The sequence below is a fragment of the Mobula birostris genome, chromosome 13 (assembly GCF_030028105.1).
Source record: "Mobula birostris isolate sMobBir1 chromosome 13, sMobBir1.hap1, whole genome shotgun sequence".
Classification (NCBI taxonomy): Eukaryota; Metazoa; Chordata; class Chondrichthyes; order Myliobatiformes; family Myliobatidae; genus Mobula; species Mobula birostris.
In genome coordinates this window covers 31,563,173-31,589,914 of record NC_092382.1, presented here as the reverse complement: position 1 = coordinate 31,589,914, position 26,742 = coordinate 31,563,173, and the positions used below count along the sequence as shown (strand labels likewise).

At 44.1% G+C, this 26,742-nt stretch overlaps 1 protein-coding gene across 14 annotated transcripts in view; it reads right to left on the bottom strand.

Moving 5' to 3' along the window:
* Positions 1-26,742, bottom strand: part of LOC140208694 (NACHT, LRR and PYD domains-containing protein 3-like) — a 247,788-nt gene that overhangs the window by 205,328 nt on the left and 15,718 nt on the right. For 6 of the 14 annotated variants that reach the window (XR_011888875.1, XR_011888876.1, XM_072277561.1 and 3 more), the window contains exons 3-10: positions 25,358-25,498; positions 22,122-22,217; positions 19,506-20,081; positions 17,776-18,783; positions 16,334-17,053; positions 15,688-15,854; positions 12,284-12,455; positions 12,115-12,180 (exon numbers count right to left, since the gene is read on the bottom strand). Coding sequence is in view for 12 of the 14 variants with exons in the window: in XM_072277561.1 (XP_072133662.1) it covers positions 12,115-12,180; positions 12,284-12,455; positions 15,688-15,854; positions 16,334-17,053; positions 17,776-18,783; positions 19,506-20,081; positions 22,122-22,131 (2,719 nt within the window). In the remaining 2 variants the exon portion in view is untranslated. Of the gene's footprint in view, positions 1-118; positions 287-441; positions 613-767; positions 855-3,521; positions 5,260-12,114; positions 12,181-12,283; positions 12,456-15,687; positions 15,855-16,333; positions 17,054-17,775; positions 18,784-19,505; positions 20,082-22,121; positions 22,218-25,357; positions 25,499-26,742 lie in introns of all 14 variants that reach the window. The other 8 variants (XM_072277559.1, XM_072277557.1, XM_072277555.1 and 5 more) reach the window with 6 other exon arrangements.

Sequence of the window (26,742 nt, the reverse complement as noted above, 5' to 3'; positions counted from 1 at the left end):
ATAAACAGATTACACAACAGTGTCAGTAACAGGGGACAACACTCACAGACAAATATCACCAGAAAACCCGCGGATCCGCTGATATTTTATCACATTGAACATTAACACAAACACTCACCTGATCTGCTTCAGACTCGGGAGGGTCAGTAAGAGGTGGCGGAGAGCGGGGACAGATCGGTCTGTGAGTGAGTTTGAGACCAGGTCCAGCTCTATCAGTGATGGGTTTGTACTAAGTGCAGAGACGAGATCCTCGACACCAGAATCTGTGAGACCGACATGGTTCAGCCTGGAGATGAAAGAGCGTGAGGGTGAAGGAAACAGAGAGACAGGAGACGGTACAAATCCTCGATGTTTATCAGTAACACAATTACTGATCACATTAATATTCAGTGTCAGACACCCAGTGACTGTAAACTCAATCTCCCACAGTCTGGTACTCACCTCAGTTTCTGTACTTTACACTCCGGGTTCCTCAGAGCCTCAGACACCAGTTTCACTCCTGAATCTCCCAGTTTATTACCACTCAGGTCCAGCTCCGTCAGTGCTGGTTTTGTACTGAGAGCGGAGACGAGATCCTCGGCACCAGAATCTGTGAGACCGACACTGTCCAGCCTGGAGATGAGAGAGAGTGAGGGTGAAGGACACAGAGAGGCAGGAGACGGTACAAATCCCCATTGTTTATCAGTAACACAATTACTGATCACATTAATGTTCAGTTTCAGACACCCAGTGACCGAAAACACAGTCTCCCACAGTCTGGTACTTACTCCAGTTTCTGTATTTTACACTCCGGGTTCCTCAGAGCCGCAGACACCAGTTTCACTCCTGAATCTCCCAGTTCATTACCACTCAGTCTAAACACAAACAGACAAATTGAGGAACAAAGTGATTCAAGCCGTGGGTCTGAGTGAATTTCTCTCACTCAGGTATTTCAGGAAACATTAAACCCTTCAGTAAATCACTGATCCGCGTTCCTATCACTGTCAATGTCCCTCACTGCCCAGCTCCAGGGTATTCACCGAATGTCGGTAATTTAGTCTGTCGGTGTGACCCTGTAAACTCCACAAATTCTGTCCCATTCCCGGATGGCTAGAAAAGTGTTCCTGCGTGAGAGGTTCGGAAGGGGCAAGGGTAAGGAAGCGGGATGATGAAGAGAGATCCAACAGGAGGAAAGGGGACGGGGAAGACACATCCCACAGCAGCATACCAATGGGAAAAGATAGTCCAATAAGATGAGATGATCCAGAAATAGGTTATATGGGAGGGGTGTGTCTGAACTGATGCCCACAATCGGGAGAGGAGATGCGCCCATGAGGTCTGGGTATCTGGTAGTGAGCACAGTCATACAGATGGACTGATGGTGATAGTCACACACGGGGAAGGGCAGGGGAGGACAATCTCACAATGGTATTTCTTTCCTTCTCATTGGGACAGTCTGCTGACATTTGCAACGCTCAACTGAGTGGAGATGCTGCATTTAATTCCCTCATCTAAGTCATTAAAATATATTGCAAACAACTGGGGTCCCAGCACTGCCCCACTAGTCACTGCCTGCCATTCTGAAAAGGTCCCGTTTATTCCCACTCTTTACTTCCTGTCTGCCAACCAATTCTCTGTCCACATCAATACCTTACCCCCAATACCGTGTGCTTTAAGTTTGCACACTAATCTCCTATGTGGGACCTTGTCAAAAGCCTTTTGCAGATCCAAATATACCACATCCACTGGTTATCCCCTATCCACTCTACTAGTTACATCCTCAAAAAATTCTATGAGATTCGTCAGACATGATTTTCCTTTCACAAATCCATGCTGACTTTGTCCGATGATTCCACCGCTTTCCAAATGTGCTGTTATCACATCTTTGATAACTGACTCTAGCATTTTCCCCACCACCGATGTTAGGCTAACCGGTCTATAATTCCCTGGTTTCTCTCTCCCCCCTTTTTTAAAAAGCGGGATTACATTAGCCACCCTCCAATCCTCAGGAACTAGTCCAGAATCTAAAGAGTTTTGAAAAATTATCACTAATACATCCACTATTTCTTGGGCTGCTTCCTTAAGCACTCTGGGATGCAGACCATCTGGCCCTGGGGATTTATCTGCCTTTAATCCCTTCCATTTACCTAACACCACTTCCCTACTAACATGTATTTCGCTCAGTTCCTCCATCTCACTGGACCCTCTGTCCCCTACTATTTCTGGAAGATTATTTATGTCCTCCTTAGTGAAGACAGAACCAAAGTAATTATTCAATTGGTCTGCCATGTCCTTGCTCTCCATAATCAATTCACCTGTTTCTGTCTGTAGGGGACCTACATTTGCCTTAACCAATCTTTTTCTTTTCACGTATCTATAAAAGCTTTTACTGTCAGTTTTTACATTCCCTGCCAGTTTTCTCTCATAATCTTTTTTCCCCTTCCTAATTAAGCCCTTGTCCTCCTCTGCTGGACTCTGAATTTCTCCCAGTCCTCAGGTGAGCCGCTTTTTCTGGCTAATTTGTATGCTTCTTCTTTGGAATTGATACTATCCCTAATTTCCCTTGTCAGCCACGGGTGCACTACCTTCCCTGATTTATTCTTTTGCCAAACTGGGATGAACAATTGTTGTATTTCATCCATGCAATCTTTAAATGCTTGCCATTGCATATCCACCGTCAATCCTTTAAGTGTCATTTGCCAGTCTATCTTAACCAATTCACGTCTCATACCTTCAAAGTTACCCCTCTTTAAGTTCAGAACCTTTGTTTCTGAATTAACTATGTCACTCTCCATCTTAATGAAGAATTCCACCATATTATGGTCACTCTTACCCAAGGGGCCTCTCACGACAAGATTGCTAATTAACCCTTCCTCATTGCTCAAAACCCAGTCTAGAATAGCCTGCTCTCTAGTTGGTTCCTCGACATGTTGGTTCAAAAAACCATCCCGCATAGTTTAGGGACCGGAGCCTTTTCGCACGTCCGCCGTCCTGTCCATCTCTCCCCGTTCCCAGTCATCAGAAGAACGATAACATGAATACCCATTGGCTAATAGCACCCTGCTATCTGTGTTAACATAATATAGAAGCCATTTTAATCCACAAACACAGCAATTTAAAAGATTAACATAACAAAGAAACCATTTCAAATTTAACATACAAAAAAAAACCCATACACATTATCTTGTCCCTCACCGGGAAGGAGTTGTGAATCTCTGACCCACCTGCTGCAGTCAGAGTCGGTCTGGGTGTCAGTAACAGTGAGAAGGAACATTGTCAATGGACCTGTCACAGGCAGCAAGAAACATCGCCATTCCTGTGATTAACTACCATTAAACCAATGACCGTTGTTCACTGATCTGATGAAGTTTCCAAAATTCATTCACTAGTAACCACAGAACCCTTGTCTCCTTGGGGAATTACTGGCTTATCCCCCGGTCATTTGACACAGTTCTTTACTACAGTCTTACACAAATCCTTTTACATTGAAACAACACAATGGGACAGTTTCACAGTTCAGAGTGAGAGATAAATCAAGTTACCTCAATTCCCGGCACTTGTGCAGCCCGGGCCCCAGCCACTGGATTCCTTCACACTGAATATGGCAGACAGCCAGATCGAGGTGTTTTATTGTATCACAGAGTCCGATGTCATGAGACAGGACCGCGCAGTCAACTGGGGTCAGTGTCATTCCACTGAATGAAAGTGTTTCCACAGATCCCAGTGCGGCCTGAGCCAGTCCACGATTCTGAGACTCAAAGAGGTAGTGCAATGTGTTCAGGAGGCTCCTTTTACCAGCTTCACTCCATGTGTTTCCACTCTGCCGTTTAACCTCCTCCTTCACCCAGTCAATCACCCGGCAGGTTGTTTGATGAGGAAATGGACCCAGAAACTCCTCCAGGCCCCGAGCTGTCATTGGGTTGGAGAGACCAGCAACAAAACGGAGAAATACCTCCAATCGCCCATCTGTCGTGTTGTGGGCTTCAGTGAGGAATTTCAGGATATTCTCGGGATGTAGAGTCAGGAATTGTGAGACTGCAGCTACAAACTCTTGGATGGTGAGGTGTGGGAATGTGTACACCACGCTCCGGGCAGAATCCTCTCTCTCCAAAAGCTCCATCAGGAACCCGGACAGGAACTGGGAAGGCTGCAGACTGTAGTTGATCAAATCTCCATCTGTAAACACAATCTTCTTCTTGGACACTCCTGAGAAGGCCATCTGACCAACCCTGAGAAACACATCACGGGGGTTCTCAATCTCACGGCCGTGGTTTTTCAGGATGTTGTAAATATAGTAGGAATACAGTTGGGTGATGGTCTTGGGAACTCGCTGCGGGTCCCTGACTCTTTGTGTGAAGAAGGGGCCCAGTGCCAGAGCGAGGATCCAGCAGTAGGAGGGGTTGTAGCTCATGGTGTACAGGATCTCATTCTCCTTCACGTGTTTGAAAACAGCTGCTGCCACCGTCTGATCTTCAAAATGCCTGATGAAATATTCCTTCCGTTCCTCACCAACAAATCCCAGGATTTCAGCCCAGACACTGATCTCTGCCTTTTCCAATAAATGTAACGCAGTGGGACGGGTGGTCACCAGCACTGAACATCCCGGGAGCAGCTTGCCCTGGATTAAACTGTACACAATGTCAGACACTTCACACCACCACTCGGGATCTGGGCACTGGTGCTTGGGTTCTGTGTTTCTCTGACTGTCAGCAAAATCAATTTTGTCATTGAATTCATCTAAACCGTCGAATATAAACAGCAATCCCTCTGGGTTCTTCCAGACCTCTCTCAGGACATTCCCAAAGTCAGGATACTGATCCAGAATCAGTTCCCTCAGGTTTATTCTGCAGTTAATAGAGTTTAAATCCCGGAATTTGAAACTGAAGACAAACTGGAATTGTTGGAATATTTTCCCCGTGGCCCAGTCATAAACAATCTTTTGTACCATTGTTGTTTTCCCAATCCCCGGGACTCCGGCCACTGTTGCTGAACTCCCAGATTTGGATTTACTCCAGGAAAAGCTGCTCTGGAACAGCTGATCAGTGCGGATTTTTTCCAGCTCTCTGCGGAGATGTTCCTCTCTCCACTCCTCGTGGTCTCTGCCTCTTGCCAGCAGCTCATGTTCCACCAGTCTCCGATCTCGAACAGTAGAAATGACCGTGAGCTCAGCGTATCGATCAACCAGCTGGAAAACCTTCACCTTCTCCCTCATCAGGATCGTGTTCACTCTCAGTGTTTCAGTTTGTGCCCGTAGAGTCTCCTTGTGTTTCTGTTGAACATCTTCCATGGGAACAGAGAACATAGTCAAAATGTGAAATTGCTCAACTGACAAAGAACTTTATAAGAGCATTCTAATATTCAATGTTTGAGATTACATGAATTAATTCCATGCTTCCATGGATATTAGGACAGAAAGTAAAATTCTGTTCACAGACACCGGAATTGACAGCGATGGATGTCCCAGAAAATATCCAGTCCTCATAGTCTGGTACTAATTGCTTGTGATGGTGAAAATACCCCTGATATCCTATTGCAATCCTGACCGCACTCTGTTACAACATTTCACTGTATTTGAAGCATTGTTTGCATCATTAACAGACGATGTTAATGTTTATCTGGTGTGGAAACATGGAGAGCAGGACACCCTGCATTTTGACAAATCTACACACTGGGGAGTCACAGGTGTCCACTGCTCTTGCATCAAAACAGGAGCAGAATATGTGTGAAATACTCAAGTCTGCAGCATCTGTGGAGAGAATCACAGTGAGGTTGCGGATCGATAACCCATAAGAATGACAAGAAAGAAAATGGGTAGTTTTCAATAGCAGCTGTAGCCCCCGTGGCCAGCCTCAGGGTCGCTCGGCTCACTGTCGTCTAGGGAAACAGCCTTGGCCCCGGCAAACTGGGTAATAGTTTGTGTGGATGCTGTGTGAGGTACCCCACCCTGCCCAAATAACAGACAATACACCAGATACGATTAAATGATTTACAGTTTATAGATATTACTGGAACTATATAATTAATAGAGAATAACATATAAAAGGAAGATCAAAGGCGCCACACATATCAAAGTTCAATCTATTCATGCACAAACAGCTGGAGCTCAGGACCCTTCTTCTTCACCCTGCAACCCCTCGGACCACCTCGACCGGCCGCCTGGCACCAACAACAGTGGTCGATCAGACGCTCCACACGAGTTCGTCTCCGTCTCCTCTCCTCGCTGAACGCCCCGCTCTGGGTCCGACCCTGTTAGCAGACTCACAGCACCTGGTCCATCCTCTGTCTCTCTCTCTCTCTCCTGCCTTCTGCCCCAAAACCCCGCGCATACAATATCTTCAAGCACCCAAAGCTATCGCAATTTGTTCATTCGTCCTCATATCAATAGATAATCCAAAACAAACTGCTAGCGGGAAGGACTTTCTCAGCAGTTAACATAACAAAGAAGCCCTTTCAATTATAACATAACAAAGAAGCCATTTTAATTAGACTATGCAGTGACATAAAAAAAGTAACCCCTTACAATCTCCCCCCACCAAATAAAGTCATGTCCTCATGACTTCCAAATAACTTGCCAACCAGTCCTACAGACACAGAAACCCATCCAAATATACACAGTGACATTGCTCCCCAAATAGTGGACCTTCCGTCCATCCATTGGCGCTACATAGGCCAACCTATCTGAGTTTCCTAATCCTCCAAGACCTCCATGCCCCCTCACCTAAACCCTAAAGGCACAGACATTACTAGGGATACCTTGGACCTGCTTGCCCGCTCCTCTCTGACTCAGGCAACCATTACAACTCAGAACCCCTGTCCCATGTCCGGGGCCCCGCTTCTTTTCCTTCCTGTTCCTGCTGTAACTCAGACTGCCCACAGCTAGCCCTCCCCACTACACCTGACTCAGTGGGAGAAGGGGCAAAGGTCTCTTCCTGAACCACAGGAAACTTAGTGGAGGCCCAGTGGGGGAACTGCAGGTTCCCAGCAATGTACCAATGTACTTCCAAAAGGAAGACCATGGGGGAAGTGAAGATGTGTGGAGTTTTGGTGTATGTGGATGACCGCCTAGAGCTTGGATTCACCTGGGGGACTATGAGGCGAGGCGAGTGGCTGAGCCCAGGCGACAGAAGCGAAGTGTCAAATGTGGAGGAGTTTGGTGCAATGTGAGAAAAATGACCCGACATACCAGTTGAACTTCCTGGTGTTGGGACAGATGGTGGTGGACCTGGGGATGGAAACCCAGGTCGTCACTTTGAATGAGACACAGGGGAGAGAGGGGATTTGCACCGCTGACCTGAGTGCTCAGAAATGCCGGCCGAAGACTGAGTGCCACACACGTGGGACGGCCATTGCAGACTTGGAATTCACGCTCATCAACGTGGAGAAGGAGCAACGGAATTGCGAGCCGACACTGCGGTCATGTACTGATGAATTAATCCAACGAGAAGAAACAATGACCCACTTTCAAAGGGATCAGCAGAAACTCAAGACGTTGATGCAGAAAAGATTGGAAGATTTACAAGTTGGGGAAGATCAAGGAAGTGTTCTGAAGGCCAACAGAAAACTGAGAGCCCAGGGAGGGGTGTTTGACTACACTCCCGAGGAAGTGAAGAAATGGAGGACAGATCTCGGAAAAGGGAGGCAGATGCTTGAAAGGAACCTGAAGATGACTATCGACAGTTTAAATGAAGTGGAAAAACTGAAAGTTGACCTGGAAGACGTCATCAGGAAGGAAAAAAACTGGAGGCTGAACATCCTTTAACTGCTGCTTTTCAGGTCAGGGTGGGAGAAGCTGGTGGGGTAACTGCATCCCAGATTGAGATGGCCAAGAACCCTGAGTCAGAACTGCTGAGGCTGTGGCGAGAGTTGAAGGAGTCCCCGAAGAAGCTGACGTATCGACTGCAGGAGGCTGAAGGGGTAGCCCCGGCTAAATGTTTCAGTTTGGAGAAACTCAAACAGCAGCTACCGATCGAGGGAATGAGAAAGAATACGGATTCGAAGGAAGATGTGTTGGACATGTGGTACATGCTACCTTTCGCTAACTTCCCCGTGATTGAGGATGGAGGATTGGTGGAAAGATGAAATCTCTATTAATGGAAGAAACCACAAGCGTCTGTCTCAGTGATGTACAGCATATTTGTGGGAGAGGGTGGTGAAGTCTTGGCAGTCAGTCTTGCTGTGGGGGTGTGGGACACTGTCTTATGAGGCCTCTGTCTGTCAAGAGTCGACCATGGATGTCCTGCCCCTGCAAGCTAGGACACTACGATATGGAGAGGAAGCTTTTGCCGATGTAGCAAGCTCCCTCTCTCTATGCATCTGATGAATACAAAGGAATGGCAGAGCCTGACACAGTTGGCACCAGGGGTGTCGCAGGAGATGCCAGTCTGCGTTGAACACCATTTGAGACTGCCTTAGGGGCTCCAGATCAAGAATTTTCCCACGGGGTTTACTCCCAAACGCTTCCTCATGGGGGTTACAGTTGCAAGGCAGCAGAGTTTTGAGATCAGAGTTTTCCTGTTCCTGGGTGAGCTGCCAATCACAGCTAATGAGCTTCATCTGCCCAAAGCGACTGGTTGTAAGGCACCAGTAACCCGCCTTTGCCCCTCCTCCTGTCGGAAGAAATGCTTCCACCAGGCTTAGGAATGCCAGGAGCTGGACTTGGTTCTCAGCGGCTATTTTAGTCATACGGCACTGGGAGCATATAATAGGTTGTGGCAGCTTATCCCCACTACCAACCCCGGGTATAACAATCTTAAACAACCAATGGGCACTGTATTATTGACAATAATAAATCGATACTTTGGTTTATTATTGTCACATGCACCACAGTAAAATGGAAAACTTTTTTGCATGCGATCCATATAGATCATTACATCACATCGGTGCAATGAGGTCGTAGAAGGAAAAATGGAACAGAATATTTCAGGGAAACAGTGTTTCGGTTGCCAAGAAAATGCATTGCAGGCAGACAATAAGGTAGAAGGCCAAAGGATCATTGGGAGGTCAGGGTTTTATTTTTGGAACTGTGCTCCTAAACTGTAGAATTCAACACCTTAAACTACAGTACTGTGCAGAACTCTGAGGTGTATATTACACCTGACAACATTTTGTCTTTTATTTTCTAGTTTGCACTCTATCCCGTTGTGATGCGGTTTGAACAGCATCGTCTGGATCAGGGGTGCTTTATAAATAAGTTATTATTATTATCATTTTCTTAGCCTGAAGGTACGGGCATAGCCTAGCACACTCATAGCTGAATTGATGTATAGTATTGTGGGTCTTCGAAGATTTGCACAAGTATTGATGTGTGGGCCTAATTTATTAATACCATTGCGTAAAGCCTTTGGGATGATACCAGTTATCGATATTACAATTGGGATAATGAATACCTTGTTCATGTTCCACAGTCTTTCATTTTCCCCTTTTAATTCAGCATATTTCTGGTGTTTTTCTCTACTTCATTTCTGTAAGTTATGTGCATTTGGAATGGCTATACTTATTTAAAAAGTTGTTTTTGCTTGTTATATCGGAACGGCTATCCTGGATTATCCTATTTGAAATAATAATCGGTCACAGTATGATTTAAAGGACTCTAACTCTAAAAGTAGAGCAGGCTTGGACTTATAGTAAGTTATGGTGTTTTTCATCAGTTGTAGTTTAAGCAAGATTTTTGTTAACGTTATCCACCACTTGATTGTGCTTGTGCAAGTAATGAGATTCAGTTAAACTATTGCAGGATCCTTTAAAGTGTTGATTGTTTCTGGTTTCTCTTGTAATTTTCAGCATTAATCGTCTTGAACCTATTGGTCTGTCATTCTGTATTATTGATAACTACATGTGTTAACAACCTTGTCCTGTATTGCTACAATGATCCCGTCTGTTTCTGGGAAGAGGTCTCCAACACGTTTCTCTATTTTCTTTGTTTATTGATATCCTAAATATATGTTTCATATTCTGTTGCATTGTATCCTGATGCTCTGTCTGATATTCTACTGGCTCTATTCACCTTTCTTTATGTTTCATGTTCTGTACTTTTCTAGTCTAAGGTTTATGCTTATATCTTTGGAAATTAGTTCCATTATTTGAATTATTTGTTTTAGCTTTATTGATGCAAGAGCAAATAATTTCAAATCATCAATGTATAGCTGTGCAAAGGTATAATTCATATTTTTTTTCTGATTTGATACCTGATTTTTGTCTGTTTCAGTAAATTATAAGCAGCTTTAAAGCCAAACAAAACCATACTGGGCTTAGTGAGTCACTCTGGAAAACCCCTACATTTATTTTGATAATGGTGGTTGTTCTTTTGTGGTTGTTAATAGGACGATTACTTTATGCGAATGCTCCATCAGATGTTGTAGAAATTTCATAAGTATTGGATGAATTTTATATATATTTGGAACTTCTCTTAACCATGCAAGGGAGAGAATCACATGATTTTTTGATAGACAATATAACATTGAAAGATTTCTGCTTTCCACAGGGTTTGAAATAGAATTACATAATCTGTTATCTGTTGTTCATACCCGAACGGTATTCTTTCTGCTCTCCTGTGAGTATATTGTGAGTTGTTATTAATTATGAGATGCACGAAGCTACAATTATATATATAAAATTGTCTTACTATTATTACGAGCCAATAATAACACAGTAGGTGACCATTCAATGGTCTTATAAATGCAGAATTAAAGCTGACCCTGAGGCAGGTGGTACACACCTTCAACCTTTTATATCTTATGCCCCACGGGAGTATGAAAGAGAGAATGTTTGAGGTGGTTTGGGGTTCAGCAGCAAGGCTCTGGATGGGTTTGCGTCTTGCCAACTTGATTGAGTTCCTCTCGGAGGTGACAAAGATGACGTTACACATAGATGTTGTCTACTTGTATATTGGCAGAGTCTTTGACAAGGACCCACATGGGAGGCTCACATAGAAGATTAATATGCTTGGGAACTGTGGTGAATTGTCCTGGCTGGCGGGGACCCACACTGGGAGAAATTTCTTGCCTGGTGGGTTGTGAATTTGTGAAATTATTGTCATAGACAGCTGAGGAAGATACGTCATTGTATATATTTAAAATGCAGGTCGATATGTTCCTGATTAGGAAGAGCATCAACATTTATAGAAGGCGAGATAGTGGGGTTGAGAGGAATAGCGGAGCAAATTCACTGAGCCACCTGGCTTAATTCTGCTGCTAAGTCTTATGGTTTTCAGGTGCATCTGGAGTATTGTATTCACTTCTGATTGTCCAGCTCTTGGAAGGATTGGAGAGGGTACAGAACAGGTTCACCAGGATGTTGTCTGGATTCGGTGGCATGTGCTACAAGTAAAGGCTTGACAAACTTGGTTTATTTACTCTGGAGTTAAATCTGACAAATGTGTATAAGATTGAGATATAAAAGTCTGGGTAGAGAGCCTGTATTTTGTTTTCCACACAGGACTGCTGTCTAATACCAGGTGGTATTTGGTTAAGGTGAGATGGGATAAATTTAAATTACTTATGGGTAGTTTTTTCACAGGGTGGTGGGTGCCTGGAATTTACAGCCTGGGTCGTGTTGGAGGCAACTACGTTATAGATGCTCCTAAATATACATGAATGTGCAGGAAATGCAAGGATACCAAAGTATTTTTCTTTCTTTCCCAGATAAAGAGTCAAAATAAAGGAGGGGGTCGGTATCAGACTGCTGAAAAATGATGTTGTAGATGCAGTAACGGATGAAAAGGAAATGGCAGACAATCTCTGTGGAAGTCACTAGCAGAATTACAAAATGTAAAGAGCATCAGCGAACAAAATTGAGTGTAGCTGTTATTACGAAGAAGAAGGTGCTTTGGAATCTGGAATGTATGAAGATAGAAAAGTCAACTGGACAGGAAGATGTAGTGTGCGTGGGGATTCCCAGAGTAGTAGGAACGGGAGTGAAGGGTTTAGCAGGCCCAACAGCTGGATTAGTACATTAACAGCTGGATCAACAGCTGGAAAATACATTTTAGAATATTGAGGCTGCAACGAGAGTTTATCTGAATTTTAACCTGACTCCAGAGATCAGCGCCTGATTAATGGTGAATTTTCATTCTCAGATTCTGCCCAGTTACAGTACAACACTTGAAATGTGGTTTGGACTGTGCAATTTATCACTCACCTTTCAGTTGAGTGGGTAACTCAGATAATCCTTGGCCGATGTTCATGTATTCCTGTGGATCAGGACCTGTTTAAATTTTTTTAAAAACATGTCTGTGAAAACAGAACTAAAATAATTAAGCCTGTTTATTTCAATGTGCCTTTGTGTTCAGTGCGTGTTTTTAACATACCGAGTTCCTGTATTTCCCTCAGTATCCTGTCCAACTTCGGTAACTCAGTCCTCCACGTCACAAAGGATTCCCACATTGCCCTCCGGACCCGGGAACCTTTGCCCATCACCAAACTGAGGAAGAGTCTGGAACTCTCTGCCCGGTTTCCCTTCTCTGTCAGCTCAGTGACTTTCTGTAAAAGGAAAACAATGAATTTATTGTGGAGCAGACAGTTGTTGCCTCATCCTCCTTGGGTTCAGCTATTAACAGAAAAACAGCAACTGAAGGAAATTCTAAATCCATATTGTGTAAGAGTAAGGATTAACTGACACCCTATAATATATTCAACGTGATTGGCATTCATTTCTAGAGGAATAGAGTATAGGAGCAGGGATGTGATGTTGAGGCTCTATAAGGCGCTGGTGAGGCCTCACTTGGAGTACTGTGGGCAGTTTTTGTCTCCTTATTTAAGAAAGGATGTGCTGACGTTGGAGAGGGTACAGAGAAGATTCACGAGAATGATTCCGGGAATGAGAGGGTTAACATATGAGGAACGTTTGTCCGCTCTTGGACTGTATTCCTTGGAGTTTAGAAGAATGAGGGGAGACCTCATAGAAACATTTTGAATGTTGAAAGGCATGGACAGAGTGGATGTGGCAAAGTTGTTTCCTATGATGTGGAAGTCCAGTACGAGAGGGCATGGCTTAAGGATTGAAGGGCACCCATTCAGAACAGAAATGCGAAGAAGTTTTTTTTAGTCAGAGGGTGGTGAATCTATGGAATTTGTTGCCACGGGCACTAGTGGAGGCCAAGTCATTGGGTGTATTTAAGGCAGAGATTGATAGATATCTGAGTAGCCAGGGCATCAAAGGTTATGGTGAGAAGGTAGGGGAGTGGGACTAAATGGGAGAATGGATCAGCTCATGATAAAATGGCGGAGCAGACTCGATGGGCCGAATGGCCAACTTCTGCTCCTTTGTCTTATTGTCTTATTAATTTACTTGTCATCAATATGTAACATCACATCAAAAACATGTGACTACAAGAATGGAAGAGAGGGGAGAGCGAGAGAGCAAAAAATAGATAGTGGGCATCACTGAATCATGGCTGAAAGAAGATCATATTTGGGTGCTTACATCCAAGGATACATATTTAATCAAAAGGATAGGCAGGTGGGTGAAAGGGTTGGGTTGACTCCATTCTCATAGAAATATAAAAGTCCTTATAAAGAGGTGATATCGGATTGGACGATGTCGATGTTAAGAAACCGCATAGGAAAAATGACCCTGGTGGAACAGTAACCAGGATGTGGACTACAAATTCCAGTGGGTGAGAGAAGAGGTCAATGTTAAAATAGTCATGGGGAATTTCAATATGTAGTGCTGAATCCCAAGTGAGGGAAGTTATAGAATGCCTATGAGATGGCTTTTGAGAGAAGCCTATGATTGAGCCCACTATAGGAAAGGCGGATCGGGATTCGGTGTTGTGTATTGCACCAGATTTGATTGGGGAGATTAAGGTAAATAAACCCTTAAGGGGCAATGATCTTAAAATAGCAGAACTCACACTGCAGTTTGAGAGGGAGAAGGTAAAGTTAGATGTATCCGTATTACCCTGGAATAAAGGAATTACGGAGGAATGAGATAGGAGCTGGGCAAAAATAAATTGGAAGAGGACACTAGTAGAGGCAACAGCAAAGCAGGAATAGATGAAGATTCAGGAAGTGATTCGGAAGGCGCAGGTAGAGGTAGATAATCCCAAATATAAAGGATTATTCCAAAGGAAGGATGATCAACTGTGGCTGACCAGGAAGTCAATGCCAGCACAAATGCAAAGGAGAGGGCATAGAGTATAGTAAGGTATAGTGGAAAGCTGGAGGACTGGGAAGCTTTTACTAACCAGCAGAAATCTACTAAAAAACTGTAAGTAGAGAAAATATGAAATATGTGATTGACTGTTGCATCTCTGACTGGGAATTTAAACTCGTGCAGTGCCACAGGGATCGGTGCTGGGCCCGTTGTTGTTTGTCATCTATATTGATGATCTGGATAAAAATGTGGTTAACTGGATCAGCAAATTTGCAGATGACACCAAGAGTGGGGACGTGTAGTGGAAAGTGAGGAAGACTACCAAAGCTTGCAGTGGTGTCTAAACCAGCTGAGAAATGGGCTGAAAAATGGCCTGTGGAGTTTAATGCAGACAAGTGCGACACGTTGCACTTTCGGATGACCAAGCAGGGTCGATATTCTACGGTGACCGGTAGGGCACTGAGGAGTGTGGTAGAACAAAGTGATCTGGGAATACAGGTCCATAATTCATTAAAAGTGGCAGCAAAGGTAGATAGATCGGAAAGAAAGTATTTAGTACATTTGTCTTCATAAATGAAATTATCGAGTACAGAAGATGGAATATGATGCTGAACATGTATAAGATGTTGGTGAGGCCTAATTTTGAGATTATCTGCTACTGGTCACCTACTCATAGGACAGGTGTAAAGGAGTTCGGAAGAGTACAGAAAAATTTACAAGGATGTTGTCGGGACTGGAGGACCTGAGTTATAGGAAAAGATTGCACACATTATGCCTTGGAATGTAGAAAACTGAGGGGAGATTTGATAGAGGTTCACAAAATTATGACGGATGTAGATAAGGAAAATGCAAACAGACATTTTGCACCGAAGTAAAGTAGTACTACAACAAGAGGTCATCAGTAAAGGATAAAAGGTGAAAAGTTCCAAGGGTACATGAGGGGAAACTTCTTCACTCAGAGGGTGGTGAGAGTGTGGAACGAGCGAGCAGTGTGAGTGGTACAAGCGGTGAAGAGAAGTCTGGATAGATACATGAATGATAAGGGTATAGAGCACCAGGGCCCAGTGCAAGTCAATGGGAATAGGCAGTTTTAGTAGTCCGGCATGGAATAGATGGGCCAAAGGGCCTGTTTCTGTGCTGTACTTTTCTATGACTATGACAAGTCAGCCACTCTGTTAGGGAACTCAGATGGAGACCAGACCAGCTGTGGTTAGCAGGTTCCCCTCCCTCAAGTACCGCAGTGAAGCCAGTTGGCCCAATTTACAATCTGACAGCTTCATATTCATCCTGGATTAATGAGCTGAGGTGAATTTGACTGACGGTCCCGATAAGACGTGAAATTAGTTTTAGACTGAATGTCTGTTCAACAGCCCAGATATGCAGCCACTGCTCGTATATCACACTGATAAATACAGCAGGTGTGAGAGGAAAAGGTGACACTGAACCTGTAGTTCCCAGTGCTCCCCACCTTAACAGCTGAAACCAGATCGGCTGGAGACCGTCAGAGATCAACATCTCCATTGTCATGTAGACCTGCTAGAACGTGCAGGAGATGAATATTGATCACTATTCCCTCTGATACCAGCAGTTCAGTGACAATATACTAAATACACTCACGTCACTTTCTTCTCTACTGAAATGTCCCTCCTTTGTCAACATCCAACCGAGTCTTTCAACCTTTTCTTCAATCGCTTGTTTGAGTCGGTCCCCGTAGAACTTTGTCAGCTGGTACAGTCGATATTCACCCGCCTCTGCCAGGAGGTCGTGGATTGTAAACTCTGGCTCTGTGAATATAAGAAGAGTATGTAGACATGAACTCAAATCTCCCTCATCTCCAACGCTCTCACCCAATGCAACAAAAAAATCAAGTCTTGAACCTCAGTGTTCACCTGCCTTCAGCTGGAAATACGGATTTTGTCCTAATCCCCAACACTGGCCTTAAAACTGACCAAACAATGTTCTGGGCCTTACGTTACCAGAAGGACCACATTTAATACAAACTATCCTGGCGAATACATTTCCCTTAATTCACATCCTGGAAATACTCTCTTATCTGGAACACTGCATTTCCTCCAATACACATCCTGGATTTCCTCAGAGCAGGTAGTACATTTCCTGTAGTGGGGTAACAGGTGCCCCAGTACACCACATGTACCACACCCACACATTCCCCCTCACGTCTGACCAACCCTCCAACAAAGAATCACATTTTCCATCCTCCTTGCCACATTCTGTGAACACATCACCCTCATATTTCACTCACCTGCTCCTTGTTGGGGACTTGACAATTCCGTGTTTAATGAGCTTCCGAGCTGACAGACAGTCACCTCACTTGTACCGGTTCCAGGGTCCTGATCAGTGTCTCTGACGTCACTGTCTCTGGGCTGACAGACAGTCACCTCACTTGTACTGGTTCCAGGGTCCTGATCAGTGTCTCTGACGTCACTGTCTCTGGGCTGACAGACAGTCACCTCACTTGTACCGGTTCCAGGGTCCTGATCAGTGTCTCTGACGTCACTGTCTCTGGGCTGACAGACAGTCACCTCACTTGTACTGGTTCCAGGGTCCTGATCAGTGTCACTGACGTCACTGTCTCTGGGCTGACAGACAGTCACCTCACTTGTACCGGTTCCAGGATCCTGCTCAGTGTCTCTGACGTCACTGTCTCTGGGCTGACAGACAGTCGTCTCAATTGTGCTGGTTCCAGGGTCCTGATCAGTGTCTCTGACGTCACTGTCTCTGGGCTGACAGACAGTCTCCTCACCTGTACTGGTTCCAGGGTCCTGATCAGTGTCTCTGACGTCACTGTCTCTGGGCTGACTTTGCTCCACTTCCGCTGCGGCCGGACCGCATTCCATTGGGACATTGCTCTCAATCTGACCCTGCTTTGGTACCTTGCTTCCCGTGTCCCGATCATCTTCCCTCAATGAGTTTCCTGGTAAAAACCTCTTGAGTACTTTCCGTACCCGAGTTAATTTCCTACCTGAAATAAATGATGAATTTCAGGTTACACTAGAGTGATTTAGAGCTGAGCAGAACTGATTGAGACTGGGTGGGTGCAATGGACCAGAGACTCTATCTGACCAGATTTGGAGTGGGACTGTGCTGGTGAATGTGAACCGTACATCCTGTCAGGTGACCATCGCAATAAGCCCGTGAGTGAACACATCCACTCCCAGAAAGAGAACAGGATAGGCACAGTAATACTGATCTGTCCAGTTCCATTGGTCACAGGAGGTCAGAGATTGTAAACTCTGACTCTGTGAATATAAGAAGAGAATGTAGATACCAACTCGTCTCCAGTGCTCTCACTCCACTCATTGAACAAATCAAGTCTTGAACCTCAGTGTTCACCTGCTTTCAGCCACCAAGATATATTTATTCCAATACCCAACACTGGCTTTAAAATCTACCCAATAATGTTCTGGGTATTACGCTACGGGAAGGATCACATTTAATGCAAACCAGTCCATCCCCCATCTCACCCACTCATCTACTTCAGCTTATTATGAGCAATAAATGTTGGGACTGTCAATGATAGTCTCTCCATCCTGGCGAATACATTTCCCTTAATGCACATCCTAGGAATACTCTCTCATCTGGAACACTGTACCACACCCACACATCCCCCCCACCCCCCGCTACTCTGACCAACCCTCCAACCAGGCCTCACCTTTACCCTCATCACTCTCATATTTCACTCACCTGCTCCTTGTTGGGGACTTGACAATTCCGTGTTTAATGAGCTTCTGAGCTGACAGACAGTCGCCTCACTTGTACCGGTTCCAGGGTTCTGATCAGTGTCTCTGACGTCACTGTCTCTGGGCTGACAGACAGTCGCCTCACTTGTACTGGTTCCAGGGTTCTGCTCAGTGTCTCTGACGTCACTGTCTCTGGGCTGACAGACAGTCGTCTCACTTGTACCGGTTCCAGGGTCCTGCTCTGTGTCTCTGACGTCACTGTCTCTGGGCTGACAGACAGTCGCCTCACTTGTACCGGTTCCAGGGTCCTGATCAGTGTCTCTGACGTCACTGTCTCTGGGCTGACAGACAGTCGCCTCACTTGTACCGGTTCCAGGGTCCTGATCAGTGTCTCTGACGTCACTGTCTCTGGGCTGACAGACAGTCACCTCACTTGTACCGGTTCCAGGGTCCTGCTCAGTGCCTCTGACGTCACTGTCTCTGGGCTGACAGACAGTCGCCTCACTTGTACTGGTTCCAGGGTTCTGCTCAGTGTCTCTGACGTCACTGTCTCTGGGCTGACAGACAGTCGTCTCACTTGTACCGGTTCCAGGGTCCTGCTCTGTGTCTCTGACGTCACTGTCTCTGGGCTGACAGACAGTCGCCTCACTTGTACCGGTTCCAGGGTCCTGATCAGTGTCTCTGACGTCACTGTCTCTGGGCTGACAGACAGTCGCCTCACTTGTACCGGTTCCAGGGTCCTGATCAGTGTCTCTGACGTCACTGTCTCTGGGCTGACAGACAGTCGCCTCACTTGTACCGGTTCCAGGGTCCTGCTCAGTGTCTCTGACGTCACTGTCTCTGGGCTGAATTTGCTCCCCTTCCGCTGCGGCCGGACCGCATTCCATTGGGACATTGCTCTGAATCTGACCCTGCTGTGGTACCTTGCTTCCCGTGTCCCGATCATCTTCCCTCAGTGAGTTTCCTGGTAAAAACCTCTTGAGTACTTTCCGTACCCGAGTTAATTTCCTACCTGAAATAAATGATGAATTTCAGGTTACACTAGAGTGATTTAGAGCTGAGCAGAACTGATTGAGACTGGGTGGGTGCAATGGACCAGAGACTCTATCTGACCAGATTTGGAGTGGGACTGTGCTGGTGAATGTGAACCGTACATCCTGTCAGGTGACCATCGCAATAAGCCCGTGAGTGAACACATCCACTCCCAGAAAGAGAACAGGATAGGCACAGTAATACTGATCTGTCCAGTTCCATTGGTCACAGGAGGTCAGAGATTGTAAACTCTGACTCTGTGAATATAAGAAGAGAATGTAGATACCAACTCGTCTCCAGTGCTCTCACTCCACTCATTGAACAAATCAAGTCTTGAACCTCAGTGTTCACCTGCTTTCAGCCACCAAGATATATTTATTCCAATACCCAACACTGGCTTTAAAATCTACCCAATAATGTTCTGGGTATTACGCTACGGGAAGGATCACATTTAATGCAAACCAGTCCATCCCCCATCTCACCCACTCATCTACTTCAGCTTATTATGAGCAATAAATGTTGGGACTGTCAATGATAGTCTCTCCATCCTGGCGAATACATTTCCCTTAATGCACATCCTAGGAATACTCTCTCATCTGGAACGCTGTACCACACCCACACATCCCCCCCACCCCCCGCTACTCTGACCAACCCTCCAACCAGGCCTCACCTTTACCCTCATCACTCTCATATTTCACTCACCTGCTCCTTGTTGGGGACTTGACAATTCCGTGTTTAATGAGCTTCCGAGCTGACAAGCAGTCGCCTCACTTGTACCAGTTCCAGGGTCCTGATCAGTGTCTCTGACGTCACTGTCTCTGGGCTGACAGACAGTCGCCTCACTTGTACTGGTTACAGGGTCCTGATCAGTGTCTCTGACGTCAGTGTCTCTGGGCTGACAGACAGTCGCCTCACTTGTACCGGTTCCAGGGTCCTGATCAGTGTCTCTGACGTCACTGTCTCTGGGCTGACAGACAGTCGCCTCACTTGTACTGGTTCCAGGGTCCTGCTCAGTGTCTCTGACGTCACTGTCTCTGGGCTGACAGACAGTCGCCTCACTTGTACCAGTTCCAGGGTTCTGATCAGTGTCTCTGACGTCACTGTCTCTGGGCTGAATTTGCTCCCCTTCCGCTGCGGCCGGACCGCATTCCATTGGGACATTGCTCTGAATCTGACCCTGCTGTGGTACCTTGCTTCCCGTGTCCCGATCATCTTCCCTCAGTGAGTTTCCTGGTAAAAACCTCTTGAGTACTTTCCGTACCCGAGTTAATTTCCTACCTGAAATAAATGATGAATTTCAGGTTACACTAGAGTGATTTGGAGCTGAGCAGAACTGATTGAGACTGGGTGGGTGCAATGGACCAGAGACTCTATCTGACCAGATTTGGAGTGGGACTGTGCTGGTGAATGTGAACCACACTTCCTGTCAGGTGACCATCACAATAAGCCGGTGTCTGAACACATCCACTCCCAGAAAAAGAACAGGATAGGCACAGTAATAGTGACCTGTCACATCATGTCCAGTCCCATTGGTCGCAAACTGACCATTACCTTGAGATCTATGCTGTCCAGCCCCCTGGTTCCCATCTTATCCCCCGGCATGATGATCGTCATGTAACAACTGTGCAGGTCATTGGCAAAGTCTTGCTTAGAGAACTTTGTGTGTAGTTGCAGTTGCTAATCTGTAGGATGAAGGTGATTAAGCTGGAAAGAGTGTAGTTGAGAAAGACCAGTTGAAGGGTGACCTTACACACGTACATAAAATAATCAGGAGTGTAGATAGGGTAGACGGTCACAGTCCATTTCCCAGGGAAGGGGAGTCTGAGACTTACACGTGTACATAAAATAATCAGGAGTGTAGATAGGGTAGACGGTCACAGTCCATTTCCCAGGGTAGGGGAGTCTGAGACTTACACGTGTACATAAAATAATCAGGGGTGTAGATAGGGTATATGGTCACAGTCCATTTCCCAGGGTAGGGGAGTCTGAGACTTACACGTGTACATAAAATAATCAGGGGTGTAGATAGGGTAGATGGTCACAGTCCATTTCCCAGGGTAGGGGAGTCTGAGACTTACACGTGTACATAAAATAATCAGGAGTGTAGATAGGGTAGATGGTCACAGTCCATTTCCCAGGGTAGGGGAGTCTGAGACTTACACGTGTACATAAAATAATCAGGAGTGTAGATAGGGTAGATGGTCACAGTCCATTTCCCAGGGTAGGGGAGTCTGAGACCCGAGGGCAGGAATTTAAAAGGGACTGAAGGGGCATTTTTTTCACTTGGCGGGTGATGGGTATAAATTACGTGCGGTCAGAGGAGGCTATAAACAAATAAAATTACAAAGTTGAGAAGATGTGGGCAGGAAAAAGGATAGAAGTCTATAAGGGAAGTTGGGAAAAGCTGTGGGAAGATGGAGCAAGCTCAAAAGACATTTGGATCAGCATGAATTAGCTGGGCTGAGGGATGCGTTACCAGGCTGTAATCTGTTTTATTCCACCTCAACTCACAGAGTTGAGCACAATCACAATTCCTACAGGAGACAGGGACAGTTGGTCATTGGTTACACCAGGTTTCCCACCAAAGATCCTGTGTATTTTAAGTCCAGGTAGCAGATCATCTCAATAGGGAAATATTGAGAACTCACGTTCACCATTTGTCCACAGACCAGACATGGATTCGAGTATTAAAACACTGAAACAGACCGCACTTTTATCCACAATGAGCTGTTTTCTGATCCTCAGCCATTCCCAACACCGGCAATGTTCTCAGCTCAGCTACAGAAAACAGATTTTGGAAACTCCCCTCATCTCCTTTCCGCAGCAGCCGAGAAGTCCAGGAGGGAGTTGATAGCTGCCCTTCCAAAACCTGAAATGCTCTGTTATCACACAATCTCTGAATTCCTGGAAATGCTCCTACCATCTGGCGTTGAGATTTATTAATGAAAGTTGGAGACATCTTACACACCAGGGCCTGTCTAGAGGACCCTGACCCTGGACATTTACATAACACACAAGACAGTTGTCACATTCCTGTCTGTGATTCACTCACAGCCACCTGATTCAGGAGTCCCTGCTCCTTTCACTCAGGTGAAGCTTTGCATGGTGAGCAGAGTGATTCGACCATTACCGGTGTCATGTCCCTGCACAGGAACTGTTAGATTGATCAATTACTCGAGGCTGCTTTACCAGTGGGATCAATAACCTTGCTTGATGAAAGTTTTCTGTGCCCAGTTAACATCTGTGTAAGTTTCTTCATCTGTACTAGTGTGCACCAACAGGACAAAAGTTTAAGTATAAAGATCCTAGTGATCATACCTGTGTCCATTCTGATTGTGACTGACGATTGCTGATTGTCGTGTTTTGTTTACACTTTGATCCCGGTGCAGGACAGCTCCACCTGCTGGTGATGCCCTGAATTACACAACAAACAGACAGTGAGTCAACGAGAGTATGATTACTTTGTAAATATGACAGTACGTCCATCCCCTGTATCAGAGCAGCAGTTGACTTAGGGACAAAATATTCCCTGTGAATATCAACTCTCACACCATGTCTGTCCAGTGCATCTACTGATAGAGTACAGAGTCACAGAGCAACAGAGCACATATACAGACCTTTCAGCCCAATGAGACAATGCTGATGACAGTGCTCACCGAGATGGTCCCAATTTCCTGTGATAGGCCCATTTCCCCCACGGCCTCTTCATTCCATCTACACATTCCAGCTGCTTCTGGAATTATACAATTGTGCTGCCTCATCCACTTCCTGTGGCACTTTCCTTCACATAATCACCAACCTCTGCTGCTCAGGTTGATTTTGGAATCTACTTACCACTCTTCTGCCCATTTAGATCTCCTATAAGCTACAATAATCTTTACTGTGAGCACCATCCACTAATTTCATGTCATCTGCGAACTTACTGGTCAAGCCTTGCACATTCAGATCCGAATGTTTGCATGATTATAACTGGTCTGGAACCTGATGGTGCGCATCTTGAGGCACCCGAACTTTCTACCTGATGGCAGAAGCGAGAAAAGTGCATGGCCTGGGTGGTGAGGATCTTTGAAGATGGATGCTACCTTTCCAAGGCAACATTTCGTGCAGATGTGCTCAATGGTTGAGAGAGCTTTACCCGTGACATACTGGGCCAAACCACTACCTCTTGTAGTATTTTCTGCTCAAAGACATTAGTGTTCTTCGAACAGTCCATAACGCAGCCAGTCAGCAGACTTTCCACCACACATCTACAGAGGTTTGCCAACGTTTTTGATGACATACTGAATCTCCACAGACTCCTGAGGAAGTAGAGGCACTGTTGTACTTTCTTCACATTGATATTTATATGATGGGTCCAGGATAGGACCTCTGAGAATGACACCCAAGAATTTAATGTTACTGACCCCCTTCAACTCTGGTCCTCCAATGATCACTGGCTCAAGGACCTCTGGCTTCCCTCCCCTGAAATCTACAATCAGTTTTTTGCTCTTATTGATATTGAGTGAGAGGTTGTTGTTATTACACCAGTCTCCCTCCTGTATGCTGATTCACCAACCCTTTTGATACAGCTCACAACAGAGTTATCATCAGCAAACTTACATGTGGTGGTGGAGCTGTACTGAGTCACACAGTCACAGGTGTAAAGTGAGTAGAGCAGGGAGCTAAGTACACAGCCCTGTGGTACTCCTGTGCTGATGGAGATTGTGGTGGAGATGTTTTTGCCAATCTGAACTGAGTGGGGTCCACAAGTGAGGAAATCCAGGATCCAATTGCACAAAGAGGTATTCAGGTCAGGTCTTGGAGCTTAGTTATTAGTTTTGAATGGATGATGATTTTAAAGATACTCTGATAATTTTTACTTTGAACTTCCTCAGCATCCATATGAGGCAAAGGACATCGAGCTGCAGCTTCAGTTCCTTAACACATTGCCTGAGGAGTTGCAGCTTGGTGCACCTCATGCAGATGTGGTTATCTGGGAGGCTGGAGGTCTCCCTGAATTTCCAATAATTTCTCTGTTTTTTATTTTGAATGATTTCAATGACTTGAATGATTTTGAATGAATTATTTTGACTGATTTCAAGATGCTTGTGACATCCTGAACAGATTTTGCAGAAATGCAATGCCCATATTCATTAGTTTTCTCTTCATTCCAATACATTCCATACAGTTAATGTTCACAACATCCTTCCCCCTCCCCACCTCACTGTCAATCTGTTACACCTGCTCCTGAGGTCACTTGTCTCTTCACTGTGGGGCAGTGATCAGAGAACAAAAAAGAAACATGTAACACTCCTTCGTGGGCTGTTACTGAATAAGTGGCTCACCAGAAATAACCAAAAAAGTGAAGAACAAAGCTCCACATCATATGCTGAGAGTTTAATTTCTGTAACAATGAATTAAAGTTGTAATGGCTCCTTTTACCCTGCTTCGTGCTGCATTTAATTCAACCTGTGCTCATTTAGACAGTCGTACTTGAGCCATAAATCTTTCCAAAGGAAAACCAACAATATGCAAAAATGAACAACTCTCCTTGTCTTCTTTAATTAGTCTCTCAATGAAATATACAAATGACCTTCATAAATCTGCTTTCCAAAATGCGAATAAGCCAAACAGCCTTTCAGATAGTTCATTCAGCAGCGGCGGGTATAGCCTGAACAAAGTCCAGTGCAGCTTTTGGATCAAAAAAAGTACATGGAGGAGAATTAGCAGGAAAAACTTTAATTCTTGTCGGATACCTCAAAGAGGGAAAAAGTTTTTTTTAGCATATGCTTGTTTCATTACCAGAGCATATTTTGATCTTTGTTCCATAATCTCTCTTGGATAATCTTCGTAAAAGCGGAGCTCAGATTCCATAAATCTAAAAATTCTGTTTTCTTGCCTGTCGCATTATTTGATCTTTAATTTTAAAGTGATGAAAGCAAACCAGAACAGATCTTGGTTTACTAGAATACTTCGATTTCAAGATAAACGCCCTGTGTGCCCTTTCTATAGCAGGCAGCTTTGATAGAACGGTAGGAAATAAAGTGTGGAAAAGCTGACCAAAGTAAGCCATTAGATCTCCATCTTCAGCTCCTTCCTGCAGCCCAACAATTCGTATATTCTTTCGTCAAGACCTAGTTTCCAGGTCTATAATCTTATAATCTGTCTAAATGATCATCTGAACATTCAACTGAGAGAAGACGATAAGGGGATTTATTCCTTTAATTTAATAATTGGTTTGTTTCTTTCTTTAATCAGCTAATTGGTAGTTTTTTTTCCTACTAATAGGGCTTTTCATATATTTTTTCTGTTTTATTATAACATTTATAATTGAATTTAAAGCATTTTTAGGGAATTAATATGAAACTTAAAAATGGAGCTGTTTTTCTTTCTAAGAGATAACATTATTTTGGTTCTTTCTTGTTTATTAGTCGATGGAATGTAAATAGCTTTTTTTGTTGAGACTTTATTGCTTTTTTTTAAACAATGTCACTCTACTTTTTTACTAATGGGGGAGGGAAAGAAAACACAGACAGAACGGTCAGTAGCTTTGAATTTGATCGTAGATCGCTTGCCTTTCTCGGGCTTCCGGGTGGGGGTGGGTGGGATTAGAGTTAAGAGTTTTTTCCCATTGGGTGGTTCTGGAGCATGCGTGCTTTTATTTGGTTGTATTCTTCATCACCGCCATTTCTGATCATCCCGTATTGGTATGTGCCCTGTATATGTGTAAAGTAGAATAAAATTACAGTATGGTATTTAAACGGATTAATATAATAAAATGGATTGTACATGGTTGGAATTATCCTATTAAATGAAAAAGACTTTTAAAATTATTAACCGATTCCAACCTGATATAATTTTTGCTCAAGAGACACATATCAGGGAGGGAGATCAAAATAGATTTTTTGGATGGTGGAATGGTCTTCTCAGAGTAAAACAAAAGGCATATCTATTTTTATTAAACCTAATATATTTATTCAAGAGGATATTGAATCAGATTCAAATGGTAGATTTTTAATTGTTAAAGGAACGATCGGTAACAGAAAAGTTGTTTTGAATAATTTCTATGGTCCTAACTTAGATGATCCTTCTTTTTTAAAAAAGGTATTTGTTTTACTGCCTGATTTAAAAGAATATATGCTGATAATGGGCGGGGAAACTGCTGCTCAAATCCTATGATTTATAAGAGCTCAACCAATCAGCGACTTCCAAATCGATCCGCGTCATTTATTAATTCCTTTTTGATTGATTTTGGGTTGATCGATTTGTGGAGGTATCTCCATCTTGATAATAGAGAATATTCTTTCTTCTCACATGTTTATAAAAATATTCAAGGATTGATTATATTATAATCGATCCCCACTTCTTGTCTAGTGTTAAAACTTGCGAATATGATGCTATTGCTATATCTGATCATGTGCCTCTGAGTCTGTCTTTTGAATTTGATGATGTCATTCTTTTCCGCCCACCTTGGCGCATGTCTCAGACATTATTGCAAAACTCTGACTTTGTCAGTTTCATTGAAACCCAGATAAAAGCATTTTTTTTCTTTTTAATGATATAGGGGGTATGTCTGAATTAGTTATATGGGATACATTTAAAGCATTTTTACATGGTCAGATTATTTCTTATTCAGCTAAACTTAAAAAAACAAACTAAAGCAGAATTAGATAGAATTTCAAAACAAATTAAAGATTTAGATAATATCTATGCAATTTCCCCCAATACTAATTTATTTAAACAAAGAGTGGAACTTCAATCACAATATAAACTCTTATCAACTCATCCCATTGAAGAATATTTACTTAAGTTAAAGAGCCAAATTTATATGTCTGGAGATAAAAATAATAAACTGCTTGCATCTCAATTAAAAATGGCTGCAGCCAAAAGGCAAATCATGAAAATTCGTAGGAAGGAAGGTACCTCAGCTCAGGAATATGAAGAAATTAATAAGATTTTT